This window comes from Sorex fumeus, unplaced genomic scaffold (assembly GCF_029834395.1).
Source record: "Sorex fumeus unplaced genomic scaffold, SorFum_2.1 ptg000130l, whole genome shotgun sequence".
Lineage (NCBI taxonomy): Eukaryota > Metazoa > Chordata > Mammalia > Eulipotyphla > Soricidae > Sorex > Sorex fumeus.
The window spans coordinates 7,627,839-7,642,248 of NW_026606187.1; the positions used below are offsets into that span (position 1 = coordinate 7,627,839).

At 47.6% G+C, this 14,410-nt stretch overlaps 1 protein-coding gene across 1 annotated transcript in view; it reads left to right on the forward strand.

Annotated features, from left to right (window-relative positions):
• PDILT (protein disulfide isomerase like, testis expressed) overlaps positions 1 to 14,410 on the forward strand; it is a 28,520-nt gene that overhangs the window by 11,658 nt on the left and 2,452 nt on the right. Inside the window, exons 5-9 of the mRNA XM_056138941.1 lie at positions 2,042 to 2,152; positions 2,242 to 2,367; positions 6,459 to 6,656; positions 10,120 to 10,240; positions 13,682 to 13,860. Of these exons, the coding sequence (XP_055994916.1) occupies positions 2,042 to 2,152; positions 2,242 to 2,367; positions 6,459 to 6,656; positions 10,120 to 10,240; positions 13,682 to 13,860 (735 nt within the window). The remainder of the gene's footprint in view (positions 1 to 2,041; positions 2,153 to 2,241; positions 2,368 to 6,458; positions 6,657 to 10,119; positions 10,241 to 13,681; positions 13,861 to 14,410) is intronic.

Here is a 14,410-nt window from a genome sequence, read left to right on the forward strand (position 1 = left end):
GAGAGGCCAGGTTACTTGCCCAAGACCACACAGGAGGCAGATTCTATGATACCCTATTTGATTTGATTTTCAGAGAATTCTTAGCATTTCACTTATGTCACTGGAAGTCCCCCAATGGATTTTAAGATGGAGAAAAAAATAACGTGATTTGTGGCTTTGTGTGTGTGGTTTTCTTTTGTATAAAAACATATAAAAGTTCCAAAACTGATGTGCATACTTATGGTAACCTCATTATATAATGAAGATGATTGATAGTTCAGGCTCATGGGGGAATATACACACTATTTAATGACTTGTGTTGAAAGATTTGGGTACCTATTAGAAAGCTAAACAAGAGCTGAATACCTGCATCACTCCTTGAAGCAAATTAAATTCTATATTGATCCATGATTTTAAAAACACAAAGCCCTGATTTAAAAACACAAGAATAAAATCATGGTCAGATTAGAAGACATCCAGGGAGAGTTTTTCTTTCCAATCTTGGCAGAAAGAAAGCGGGGTTTCTTTAGAAAGCATGAAACAAATCCCAGAAACTATGGAATGAAATTCTGAAAAAAATTTGAACCACACAAACTAAATGTACACATGGTACATAATTACTCCCCCACTACCCACAAACCCCAAATCTAAGGTCAGCTAACAAACTTGGAAAGTATGACTGGGTGAGTTGAACGCCTACCCACTGTGCTATCACTACGGCCCCAAGTTGGTCCATTTTCTAACTGTGGTCCATGTTCTAACCCATAACTGTGGGGCATGGACCCAAGAGTAAGACCACCTGGGTTGGATCCTTCCTGCCACCTTTCATTGGCTTAGCATCCTTAGCTAAGTCACTAGTCCTTCTCAGTTTTCTTATTCTCAGTTTTCTCAACCATAACATGCAGGGGAGCAATAGTGCATAGCTCAGGGAGATATTCTGAGAATGAAATGGTTAATGTGTAGAGACTGCTTAAAACCATGGTGAACATTGCCTGGGCCCTCAGCAAGCCTGGGTGGTATTATTAGACTAGAATCAGAATCAGGAAAGAGTGTGGACCCATGCCAGAGGACAACAGGGACAGTGAAGCATTTAAGCAAGAAAAGAACATGACCGGATTTGCATTCTAACCACATCAATCTGGCTGACGTGTTGGTAGGGTGGGAGGGGAGCAAAGCAAGAAAAGAGATTGGAAGGTAGAAGCCTTGTGCAGGGGTCCAAGGAGGAGATTTGTGCCAGAGGAGGGAATTTGTAGAAATGAAGATGATCATTGATTATCTTTGTAAGAGAGAGATGCTGCTTCCTTTCGCTCTACTCCCCATCCCACAACTTCAATCTGGGCCCCAGAGAATTCACCCTCTGTGTTTACTCAGACCTTTCTCTGTGGCAACCACCTTACAAGACTCAATGTGCAAGGATTTATGGGGGGAAATGCCTCAAAAGAATGCAGAGAGATTTGGGGAGCCATCGGACCAGGATAGAGGTCTTTGGAAGGAACGATAGTTGGGTGAAAGCACATTTGGGCTGCACTGGTGTTCTTAGAAAATTCAGCATAGGGGCCAGAGAGAGGGTGCAATGTACGGCACTTGCTCACTTGCTCATCGGTTCAATCCCTGGCATCCTGTCTTGTCCCCCAAGCTTACAAGGAGTGACCCCTGAGCACCACTGGGGGTGCCCCCCACAAATCAAACCAACCCCCCAATAGAAAGTTCAGTTTAGTCTCTCCTAGAAGTCCCACAATTCCCAGAGGTAGGCTTCGCTGGAGTGTCCCGGCACTTCTATCGCTTGTTAGAATAAGTGTGAGACAGATTTCTCTATCCAGGACAGATAGTGGAATGGATTTCAAAACACAGCAGCCATGGGCCTTTTTCATCACTGCCACCCCGGCCTTCCCCCACCAGCTGTTGTGCTCAGCTGTCCAGAATGCCTACACACCTCCATGATGTGTCATCTGTCATGGTTGAGGGCTCCCGGGCTCCCAGAGGGGAAATGGCGCCATTTGCCGATATTAAGTGCGCAGATCATGGAAACAATTCCTGCCGTATTTTGCTTCTTCTGTCCAAGGGGAAAGTCATGGTCCGCCAGGAGCTGATCGACGACATGCACAACAAGCAGGACCTCAGGCAGGTCATAAAGCGACAACTTACCCATTTGGTTATTGAGTACAACTTGGAGGTCAGTGGGCACAAGGTCCAGTGGGCAGGTCAGGGAAGGGTCACAGGGATGGTTGTGCATGGGATGACCCGGTTTCTGTGTCATTTCAGACTAAGGATCTCATCTATGAGCTGCAAGTTGTGAACCACATGATGCTTTTTGTTTCCAAAACTTCAGAGGCATCTGACCCCATCATCCGGGATTATAAATTGGTAGCGAAGGAATTCCAGAACAAGGTACAATTCTCGTAAGGGATCTCGGGACCTGTAAACTTTGATGCCCAAATAGGCTCTGATTCAAGCCAGGGGAAATGCGCAGATCTGTTTGTATACTAATGTCCCTGTTTGCCTATCATTATTCTACCGATTAATTTCATTAATTGGGTTTTGGGGGAGCCACACCCAGTGGGTGCTCAGGGGCTATTCCTGATTCTGTGCCCAGGAGTGGTCCCCCGATGATACTACCATCGGGGACCATATAGAATGCTAGGTATTCGAACATGGGTTGATGAGATGTAAGGGAAGTACCTTAACCCTTGTACTGGATCTCCAGTCCTTTTGACTAGTTTTACTCTTTGGGTCACACCCGGCAATGCTCAGAGGTTACTCCTGGCTCTGCACTCAGGAACCACTCCTGGTGGTGCTCAGGGGACCATATGGGAAACTGGGAATTGAACCCGGGTTGGCCGTGTGCAAGGCAGATGCCCTGTTGCTCCAGTTCCGTGTTGACTAGTTTTAAATCAGTACCCCTTCCTTCTGCCTGACTTACGTTTCTTGTCAAATCTCTGATCCTTCTTCCCTCATCTGTGTGTGAGGTCAGCTATGGAAACGTGATAGCCTCACTGCCTCTCTGAGAAAGAGAACCCAGCTCACCCAGAGTGGGTGACCATGGGTGTGTGTCTTTGATCTGGGGGGGGGGTGTTGCGGAAGAAGAAGATCCCATCCACCCTGGAAATTGGGGACTAAGATGAGCCTTAAGGTGTGAAACTTCACAGACGGTCAGATCGTTGCTGGGTGTGCTGTTTGTACTCCAGGACTTGAGTTGAAATTCTCTTCCTCCTTCAGGTGGCTTTGCCTTGGGTGAGATGTCTGACCTCTTATCTGTTCGCAAAAAGGGAGAATGTCAGTGAGGCTCAGAGGTGTTGCATGAATTGTATAATGAGCAGTTAAACAATCAGTGGTACTGGTTGCCAGTATTGTCATCGTGATCACATATTAAAACGAATTCCTTTTTCCTAAGCACCATAACTGTGTGTATGTAGCTGAGCATGGGGCTCCTGACTTACTCTTTCTCTTCATAAAACGGGCAGGAAAGGGACACATTTTCCTTCTGAAGAAGATGATTTTGAAATCCAAACAAACAAAAAACCAACGAAAACTTTGAAATCCAAAATAAACACCAAGTGACGCCTCCAAGGACATGGACATATTTCATTTTCGAGCTTCCTCCTGTCCAACTCATTTTTTTTCTCCAGGAAGGTGGCTCTCATGGCAGAAATTCCTCTTGTCAATTTGTTTCCTGGTTTATTCAACATTGAACTTGAGGACTATTGACGCAGTTACACTGAGTGTGATCAAGTTAGCACCCTTCTGCTTCCCTTGTCACTCACATCATTACTGACCCATAGTTTCCTTTCAATGATTGTGTTCCAGACTTAGCTCCTTCATCTAGGTGGAAATGATGCTGAAATGAGGTGATAAATGGCCCGTTTGCCAATGAGCAAGTGTCCCAATACCAATCATGAGCTGTATTTCAGAGGCAAAGATAAACAAATGGATGAGTGGAATTCCCTCCGTTCAAAAGCTCCATCTTATCTTGGTCACCTCTTGCCACTGTTTGCGAAAATATGCAAGAATGGGCTTAGACGGCCTCGCATGCTGGGGGGAAAGGCAGCTCAGATAGAGAAGGGACCACCAAGTAAAGGACACTTGGAGGACCCGTTCGGGATGGGGTATGTGTGCTAAGAGTAGACTATAGACTGACCATGATGGCCACTTAATACCTGCATTGCAGACCACAACACCTAAAGGAGAGAGAGAGAGTAAAAGGGAATGTGACTGCCACAGAGGCAGGGGGAGGGAGAATAGAGTGGGGGTAGTGGGAGGGATATTGGGAACATTGGTGGTGGAGAATGGGCACTGGTGGAGGGATGGGTACTTGATCATTGTATGACTGAAACATGAAAGTTTGTAAGTTTGTATCTCACGGTGATTAATTAAAAATAATAATAATAAAATAAATAATGGGCTAGATATGTCTGATTTTCAGGTCTACCCAGCACCTGCAAGTGTGTCTGACAGATACCAGGGCCCTGAATACTTTGTTGGGTGAATGTCCAGCACAGAGTAACTATCAGGGGTCTGCAGAGACCCCAGTCATCTCCATTTGCTCCCCCCTTGTTCACTGAGACCACGGTGATCTTCATGTTCTTCTTCGATGCAATGTTAGTTTACGACACTGTTCCTCTAAGGTGGGCAAGGGGGACTCTGCCGCTTCTTGAGGGAGAGCCAGGCACCCTGGATTTGGTACCCTGCTGACTCCTGCGTGCCAGGGCTCCATCTTTCCAGCCCCCCAATCTCATTCAAGTAGAGACCTGAATTTTAACATTCACAAGCCCGGGCCTTTGCTTTGACCATTTCCACTGCCTGAATCCACATTCTCCCAACTCATCCCTTGGTCCCTGTTTCAAGGCCACCTCTGCAGATGCTTCTCTTCTATTTTTCTACTTTTACTGAGCCTCGGTACTGATTACTGATGTAATCCCATCAACGGCCAAGATCCAGAGACTATAAAACAAAGCTTCCTAAAGAGAGCTATGCAGAGTCTCCCAACTCCGTCCCCCTCGGAGAGCCTGGCAAGCTACCAAGGATATCCCGCCCTCACAGCAGAGCCTGGCAAGCTCCCTGTGACCTATTCGATATGCAAAATAGTAACAATAACGATTATCATTCCCTTGACCCTGAAAGAGCCTCCAATAGGGCAACATTGGGAAGGACGAGTAAGGATAGGCTGCTGAAATCTCAGGGCTGGGATGAATGGAGACATTACTGGTGCCCGCTCAGGCAAATTGATGGACAACGGACAAGTGATACAAGTGATACTGAGCCCCAGCTTTACCCCATCTGCACTGCACCCCCATCATCAGAATGCCAATTGGAACGTGCCAGTATCAGCTGGGACTCACAGATTGGTCTGGCAATAGGTCTGGCCCTTGTGGGGTGCTCTGAGTGCATCAGTTTCCTCCACTCTACTCACACCTTGGCATCATGAAAGTGTGGATTTGGCCACATGGGTACAGTCAGAGTCCCAGTGCTGAGGGAATGATCAGGTCAGCTCCATAAACATTGACTGAATGAATAAATGTCCTTTTTGTTTATTTTTTACCACACCTGGTGGTACTTAGGGGTAACTCCTGACTCTACACTTAGGAATCAGTCCTGATGGGCTTGAAAGACTACATGGGATGCTGGGGATTGAACCCTGGTCAGCTGCATGGGTGAATGTCCTCAATTATTGTATCATTGTCATCCCATTCGTCCCAGCCCTGAGATTTTAGGAGCCTCTCCTTACTCATCTTTCCAAACAATTGGAGGCTCTTTCAGGTTCAGAGGAATGAGACTCATTATTGTTACAGTTTTGGCATATCAAATATGCCACAGGAAGCTTGCCAGGCTCTGCCGTGTCAGCGAGATACTCTTGTAGCTTGCTGGGCTCTCTGAGAGGCATATATATGTATATGTATATATATACATGTCCATATATATATATATATATACATGTCCTCGATAGGAAGAATAATGAAGAATCCTAAGAGCTTACCTTTAAGGATGTCTACCTGTTTGCCCCTGAACTCAGCCTTTATAGCTATCATTCTACTGAATTTTCAGGGTGGGTACTCTTACAGCACCCACTTACAGGTAAGGAACGGAAAGCACAGAGAAAGGACTTTTCTGTTTTGCCCAAGGGAACAGAGTGAAGCCAGCCCCTGAATTCCTACACTTGTAGGGATGGGACCTGCCTCAGGATGGTGAAAGCAGCTTGTGCAGTGCAGTATCAAGTCTTCCCGAGGAGTTCCAAGTCCCCCAACTGTTTCACTCCCCGATAAAGGATCCAGGGAAACGCTCTTCTCTCTCTTTCTTTTTTCCATTTTAGGCCATACCCAGAGATGCACAGGGGCTACTCCTGGCTCTGTGTTCAGAAATTACTCCTGGCGGTGCTCAGGGGACCACATGGGATGCTGGGAATCGAACCCGAGTCAGCCACATGCAAGGCAAACGCCCTACCCACTGTGCTATCACTCCAGCCCCTCTTCTCTTTGGTTTGGCAGATCCTTTTCATCCTGATGGACACGGATGAACCCAGAAACAGCCGCATCCTCGAATATTTCCAGATCACAGAGGTTGACATCCCCTGTGTCCAAATTCTAAACTTAAGCGCGGATGCAAGGTATAAAATGCCGTCAGATGAGATAACCTATGATGAGCTCAGGAAATTTGGCCAGAACTTCCTGAAAAACAAAGTCAAGGTAAGTTTGATCTTGAACAAAGCAGACCCTCAAACTCATCTATCTCTTCTTCCATACTTTTGTCGGCTTTGAGACTGAGTGGGGAACACAGAACAAAGAACCCCCCTCATGGCTCACTGTGGGGACGTAACCTCTGTCTCCCTATACCCCTGAAACCCATCCAACATATGACCTGGAAAGACTTTTTTCCACCATGAATTCCAACTTGTCCTCTCTTGGGGAAAGGGGTGCTCCCAAGCATGCTCAGGAGGCTGGGGCGAGTTCCCTTAATCCTTAGCCAGCTACCTTAGGAGGAGTGATTCAATGCCAGGCACCTTAGGATGAAATGCTACTTGGGCCCTTTGGTGCTGGGGATATCTGGGCTGCCTGGCAGTGCTGGGGGCTTCAGGGCTGCTCCCTACTTTGCTTAGGAAACCGTGTGATAGCAGGGATGAGACTCAGGTTGGATGCATGCCAAGCAGGTGTCATAACTGCTGTGATAGCTCCTGGTCCCTCTTATTTATTCTTAAAGACAGTTCCTGTCTGGAATTTCCCTGGGAAATTCTGGGGACCAAAACATGCTCCAAATGCAAGCACTCACCCCTCTTTCTGACTCTAACGGGAGAAGTTTGTTTGGTTTTCTTTGTGAGGAGGAGAGATGGGCGGAGTTGATTGAGTAATCCTTGGATCTAACCTCAAAGCCTGGGGGAGTTAGAGTTGGTTGTATGGGGTTCCAAGGTCATCTGTCTGCAGATGGTAGAGAGAGGTGGCACAAGGCCCTACTCCTAATAGGAGCCGCTCCTGATGTAAGGTCAAACGTGGTTTGTTCAGCACTAACTCGAGCCCCGACTACCCCACTGAGTCAGGTGACTAAATTTTTTGTTTCCCAAACGGGGACACTTCGGAGAGCAATGGAACACATTCTTTAAGACTATTCTAGAGTACTGTTCAGTTGGAGAGACATAGTCTAAACGGAGGCAAAGCCTTTACCTTGCATGTGGCCAAACCCAGTTTGAATTCCAAGTACCTCATATGGTCACTCCTGAACACAGAGTCAGGATTATATTCTGAGGATCCTCAGAGGAGGGCAGGTGAGAGCCCTCTCCGCCCCAAGGAACCCAGCCCCAAAGCCGAAAACCTCCAGAAACCAACCGCCACTCAAGGCCACTCCCCACACACTCAGGCCAAGCCTCACGTATGAGTGATGGTATTCCTGGACCATGTGGCTGAATTCGCATCATCATTAGACACCATAAGAAACATCATAAGACACTCCCTAAACATTCTCCATAAGTACTACACCACATTTGATGAGGCTCAAATAGTAGGCAACAATTTATTGAGGGAAATATATGTATATATGCATATATACATATTTTCAGATAAATATACGAAAGCTCACATCACTCAACCTTTAATAACGTTAGTGATATCCTAAAAAATGTCTTAAAGACCCTTGCCAAAATAAAACAATCTTCACACCGTTTCCTCTATGGATACTTTTTTTGTAGTATTTTCAGCAGTTTTTCATGACAGACAATACAAAATATATTATTTTGATTGTGCTTTGGGACAGGGATTGGGGAATGGGATGGAAACATCCCAAATATGGTGGTGGGAAGGTGTCATGGTGGTGGGATTGTTGTTTAAATATTAAATGTAGTCAAATATTGTGAACTACCTTATAAAATGGGCTGGAGCGATAGCACAGTGGTAGGGTGTTTGCCCTGCACGCAGCCAACATGGCCGACCCGAGATCGACTCCTCCGCCCCTCTCAGAGAGCCCGGCAAGCTACTGAGAGTATCTTACCCGCACGGCAGAGCCTGGCAAGCTACCCGTGACGTGTTCAATATGCCAAACACAGTAACAACAAGTCTCATGATGGAGACGTTACTGGGCCTGCTCGAGGAAATCAATGAACAATGGGAGGACCGTGACCGTGACCGTACCTTATAAAATAAAAAAAATATTAAAAAAAAGAAAAGAAATAGACCCTGAGCACTGCTGGGTGTGCTCCCCCCCCCTCCCCCCCAGCATTCGAGAATTAACAGGAATAGAAGAAAGACTTTCCAGGAAAACTAGAGTGTCCGATCACCTTGTCAGCTGCCTTCGGTTGGGTCATCCCTTCCCGCACATCCCAGCTTCTGGGCCTTTCCCAAACGAAAGCTGTTTTTCACTGATGCAAATGGTGGTGGCCCAATGCAATGCCATACCACATCCAAAGCAATTCCCTTCCTCCTCCTCCCTCTCCGAGTCCGCAGAACCTTTGGGTCTTGGGTCTGGACCTTAGGCTGCCCTCCCTCATTGCTGTCCTTGGATGCCTTCATCCCTTCACTCAGCAAAGTTCATGTGCTTGGGGCAGCCTTGCTTCTCTGCCCTCCCACTTCCTTCTCCCATCTTGACGTTCTGTGTCAACTTCAGTCACCTGCTCTTTGTCCACTCCCAAGAGAGCATCCCCTTGAAAACCAGATTTCCAGCTCCTAGCCTCTTCGTTCCCTCCCGAGCACCCATGTTCTCTTTCTGTTGCCTCCCCACCTCTGCCCCCCACTTCTCGATCTTTCCCTCCTTGGTGAATTTTGTTTTGCTAATATCTTTTAAAATTGAGATCGGTTGCCTTCTACTTTGCATTCCATCCAATGTGTGCTACTCCTCTTGTGAGATGTCGCTTCCAGGTATTTTAAAATTTTAAATAAGGCGATACATACAGCTGGAATAAAATTCTAACTGGATGGTGACTTTGGGATCTGGAGGCATCTCTGCTGCTTGTTGATCTCCTCCAAGATTTATTTGTGAGTCTCTGGATCATGGCTGTTCACGAGCTTATATGGTGCTGGAGGCAGTTTGTGGGTGTGACCACCGGCCCCTGGAAGAACAGTGATGGGAGAGGTCACCCATCCCCAACTCCATGAAAGCCAGGAGATTTCGACCACAAAACCCGCATACCTGAGGTTTTCCACAGATTCATTCATGGATGAGGCGCGTCTGAGCCTATGGAGATCGGCAGTGAGCAAGGTGGCAATTGGATTCTGGAGGTTTTCTGCTACCAGGGCTCTGCTAGGGCAGGTAGTGAGACTCATTCACTCCCCTCCCGGGTGCCCCGGGTATGAGGGTCAGCCTGGCACTGGATCTGGATACATCTTACAGCTTATTGATTTCTTCTGAGATCTGTTTGTGAATCTCTCCTTGTGAATTTGATGCCACAGTCCATCCCCTCCTCGAGTACATCCCTACTACCAGCTGGGTCAATTGCAGGATGATTTCACTGAACATCAGCACACCACAGGTTAAACCCACTTAAAACGATCACATCCCAGATTGTTCCCATTTCAGCATCCCTTCCAGGCCAGTACTGGAGAGAAAGCACCTCCCAGGACATTTGTGGGGGTTAAGAAATGTCCTGGTGTTTCTGGCAAGGCCACTTGTGCCCAACTCTTCTTCTTCTTTGCAGCAATGATTTGACCTGACTTTCCAATTTCCTTCCAGAAACACCAGTCGAGTGAAGAGGTTCCAAAGTTCTGGGACCAGAGGCCGGTGAAGCAGCTGGTTGGGGACAACTTCAACTCCGTTGTCTTTGACAAGGCGCGGGATGTGTTTGTGATGTTCTGTGAGTATCTCCAAAGACACCCTGCCTGACTTGACAAGTGTCACCCCCAAATTCCTGGAGACCCAGATCTCTAAAACAGATTATCCAACCCCCGTGTCCCAAAGCATCCTTAGATATTTAGAACGTTTGGATCAGGACTCACTGCAGCTTCCAGTGCAGTGCACCCTCCTCCCCCAAAATAATCTTTGGCTTATGTGGGATATGCTCCACATCCTGATCTGGGTCTGTGGTTGTTTCTGACAATAAGAATGCTTACGTTGGGGCCAGAGGGATGGTACAGCAGGCAGGGCATTTGCCTTGTATGCAGTCATGCCAGATTTGATTCCTAGCAATCCATGTGGCCCCCTGAGTCCACCAGGAGTGATTCCAGAGTGCAGAGCCAGGAGTAAGTTCTGAGCACTGAGTGTGGCCCCAAACAAAAACAAACAAAAGAAAGCTGATGTCTCCTAACTCATTGATGACTGTTCTAAAGATGAGCTCTGTGTTGGCCAGGTATGTCCACAGTTTCGTTTCTGTCTGTACTTGCAATTGATATCAATGAATTCACCACCATGTACTTTTATGTTCACTTGACTTGATCACTTGACATCTCGTTACTCATCAATTTGCTCTAGTGGGTACCAGTAACATCTCCATTTGTCCCAGTTGCGTGCTAGTATAGCCCAAAGGCATCTGCTCATTCTAGAAACACGAAGAGACTCAAACCGATCGTTAAGGGTCTTGACGAAGAAGTCTGACCATCTCATAGGTGGGCAGCCACGCGGTCTTTTGACATCCCATGGAATCCAGTCGGTAATGGCTCTAGTCCAGTGGTTGTCTCCAAATCTGATTTTTGACACCTTGGCAAATGAGACAGCATCCTTTATTCTTGACCATCAAGGGAGGTCGGAACTCCGAATTCTTTCTCTCATTTGAGTGAAGTGGGTTACTCTAAGCAAAGGTGTTCATGGTTGGGTTTCAGTCATATAATGTTCCAACACCCATCCCTTCTCCAGTGTGCATTTCCCACCACCAGTGTCCCAGTTTCCCACCCACATCCTCCCCCCCCACCTGAGGCACTTTTCTTTTCTCTCCCTCCTTCCCCTTCTGCCTCTCCTTCCCTTCCTCCCACCTCTCTTTCTCTCTGTCTCTCTGTCTCTCTCTGTCTCTCTCTGTCTCTGTCTCTCTTTCTCTCTTATCTCTCCTTTTGGAATCTGTGGTTTGCAGTACAGACACTGAAAGTTGACACTTCAACAACGCCATGTGCTTTTATGTCTGGACTTGTCCCACTGAGCACAGGGCTTCTGAGACTCACCGGATGAGCATCTATCATCCTCTATGCTTCGTTGCATCCTCTATGTTCTGGCTGTGCCTCCCATGGAGCCATTCTCTGCCTTGTCTCATTTAATTTGAACACACTTTCCAAAGGAGATCTATGACCACTCCCATTTTACAGAAGACAAAACAGTCTTGAGGAGGTGAGGAAACACTAGTCCATGCTGGTCCAGGGACAGGAACCGAGGCAGCCTAACTCCAGGAGCTACACCCGCAACCACAGAACAGGTGCCTGTGGCTTCAGGCTCTGAGTGGCACCCCCGAGGGCACGTGTTTATTCAGCCCAAGTAGGTGATGCCAACTCAGGGGCCGAATCATACATGGCCCAGACTTAGCGTGGTGGTTAGCAAGATGCCGGCCTGTGATGAGTGCCATAGCTGTGGTTCCTGTTGATGTTTTTTCAATTTCTGTCTTTGGGGGCCATGACTGGAAGTGCCTCCTGGCTTCCTCCTGGCTCTGCGCTCAGAGTTTGCTCCTGTTACTGCCTTATGTGCTGTGCTCTCTTTCGGGTACCCTATTGCCAGTATTTATTTATTTATTTATTTATTTATTTATTTTGGGGTCACACCTAGTGATGCACAGGGGTTACTCCTGGCTCTGCGCTCAGGAATTGCTCCTGGTAGTGCTCAAGGGGACCGTATGGGATGCTGGGAATCAAACCTGGGTCAGCCACGTGCAAGGCAAACGCCATCCACACTGTACTATCGCTCCACCCCCCTTATTGCCATTCTTTTCCCCAGAGCCCACCTGACACTAGGCGCCCTTTTTCTCCCTATTCCTCCTGATTTGCATGGGGAGCCCAAGCCAGGGGTATTGTCTGCTTCAGACATCCTTCAGTCCACAACGGGGTGTTCACTGTTGGTTGAGGACATACAGTAAGTTTCTCTCTGTTGCTTCTCAACAAAAATAACCAAACAAATGCCAGTGGGTTTCCTCATGATCCAGATCAGGGAGAAATCCAGCCCCAGACACCTGGTGCCCTTGAGCCCAGGTCACAGGGTGAGTTGAAAGGCAGGAAGTTCAAGGACAACTCTGATGGCTGTTAAATGGAGTTCCTGGCTGTTAAATGGCTGTTCCTGGAGGCTGGAAAATGAGGGCAGCCTCGCATCATGTGGCCTTTTAAAATCCCATGGAAATGGGCTCTCACCGTGGGGCCAGGGCCTATGACAGACCCGTCCGTAAGGATGGGTGCTGGCAGGTTGTTCCATGAGAGGTTGGGGCAGACTTTCTGTGCTTATCTGACCCCTGGAGTTAGCAAAGTGCCTTATTTGGTTCTGGTAAAAGGCTCAAACAGCCTCATTTTCTTAGAAACAGGCTGTCAGATTGGCTCTCTGGGGTTATGGCCATTAATGCCCCCTTGTATTCCCACCCGAGGCCTATGGAGCTCCAGGGGTGCCGAGGGTGGATTGAACATGGTGAGAAGCTCATCCTTGGCACCCAGAAACTTGGGTGAGACAATGAGCAGTCCACTAAGTAAGTTGATTCTCTCCTTACTGGACCTCCAGAGCACTGGGAACCTGGACCCGGCTCAGGGGAACTGTCCACAGGGAATCCAGTGTCTCCCTTTTGGGGTACGGGGTAGCTGGTCACTTCCAGGACACCTCCTTCCCCACAGGGCTGAGAGGCAGTGTGGTCACATGGTCTCTGATCAGCCTGTTTTCAAATCCCACTTCCTCCCGCTAGTTTCCAGGGTGACCTAAAGCCAGCAACAGAACCTCTTAGAAAACATATCACCTCATTTCTAGAGTTGTCGGGATTTTCTTTTACTAGAGTGGAAGGGTCAGAAAAAGGAAGTTGTACCAAATGAGCTAAACACTTACTGAACATTCATAAGTGTCTGAAGGAAAGGCTGTGTCTAGCTTATTTCATTAAGATCAGGTTCTGGGGTCAACATATACAATAACATACGGTTCAGAGGGAGAAGGGGAACTTCCAGAAAACAGTGCTGATGTGTGGGGGGAGTTTGTGGTGTGTGTGGGGAGTGATGGGGAGTGACAGTGTGATGGGGAGTGAGTGTGTTTGGGGAATGATAGTGTGTATGGAGAGTGAGTGTGTATGGGGAGTGAGTGTGTATTGGCTCTGAGTCTTGACTAATTGTCAGTCTAAGCCACAGCCCTTCTCTTCCAGATGCTCCTTGGTCTGAGAAGTGCAGAGTGCTGTTCCCCGTGTTGGAGGAGCTGGGCGGACGGTATCAAAACCACCCCACAGTCACCATTGCCAGAATTGACATCACGGCCAATGACCTCCAGCCTACATACCTGGACCGGTACCCCTTCTTCAGGTTCTTTCCCACGGACTCTCAAGAAGTGAGGCGCCTTTTGGGACTCGGAACTGGAAATGTTGCGTTATTAACACTAACACAGTCTCTCCCTGTCTCCAGCCTCTCCCACTGCTAAATGAGCTCTTCCCCCAACAGCAGCCCTTACCACCATCTTGTGTTCAATGAAAGAGTCTTTTCCTTTGGTTTTCACAGAAGCCCCCAGACTAGGTCCTCTTGAGTTCCCTTTAGGTCAGTTGCTCACACCTGACCAGTGTGGTCCAGTGGATGTAGGCATTTAGGTGACCAAATTCCAGTTACATGGTTCCTTCTGATAAACCAATGAATGAAGTTGTGGGGGCTCTCCCCAAGTTATTGGAGATGTAATGCTACTAGAAGAAAAAAATGCAGGAGGGAACAATGTCTTTTATACCTCGAGCCTCACAGTCATCAAATATCACCAGTGTCCATGGAACACCCTCGCCATGTCCTTAGGCATGGCTTTCAATCAAAGAAGGAGCAGCCCACCCAGCTCTCTGCTCCTGAGAGAAGAGCCTGGTGGAATGTGGGGGAAAAACATTATGATCTAGATCCATCTC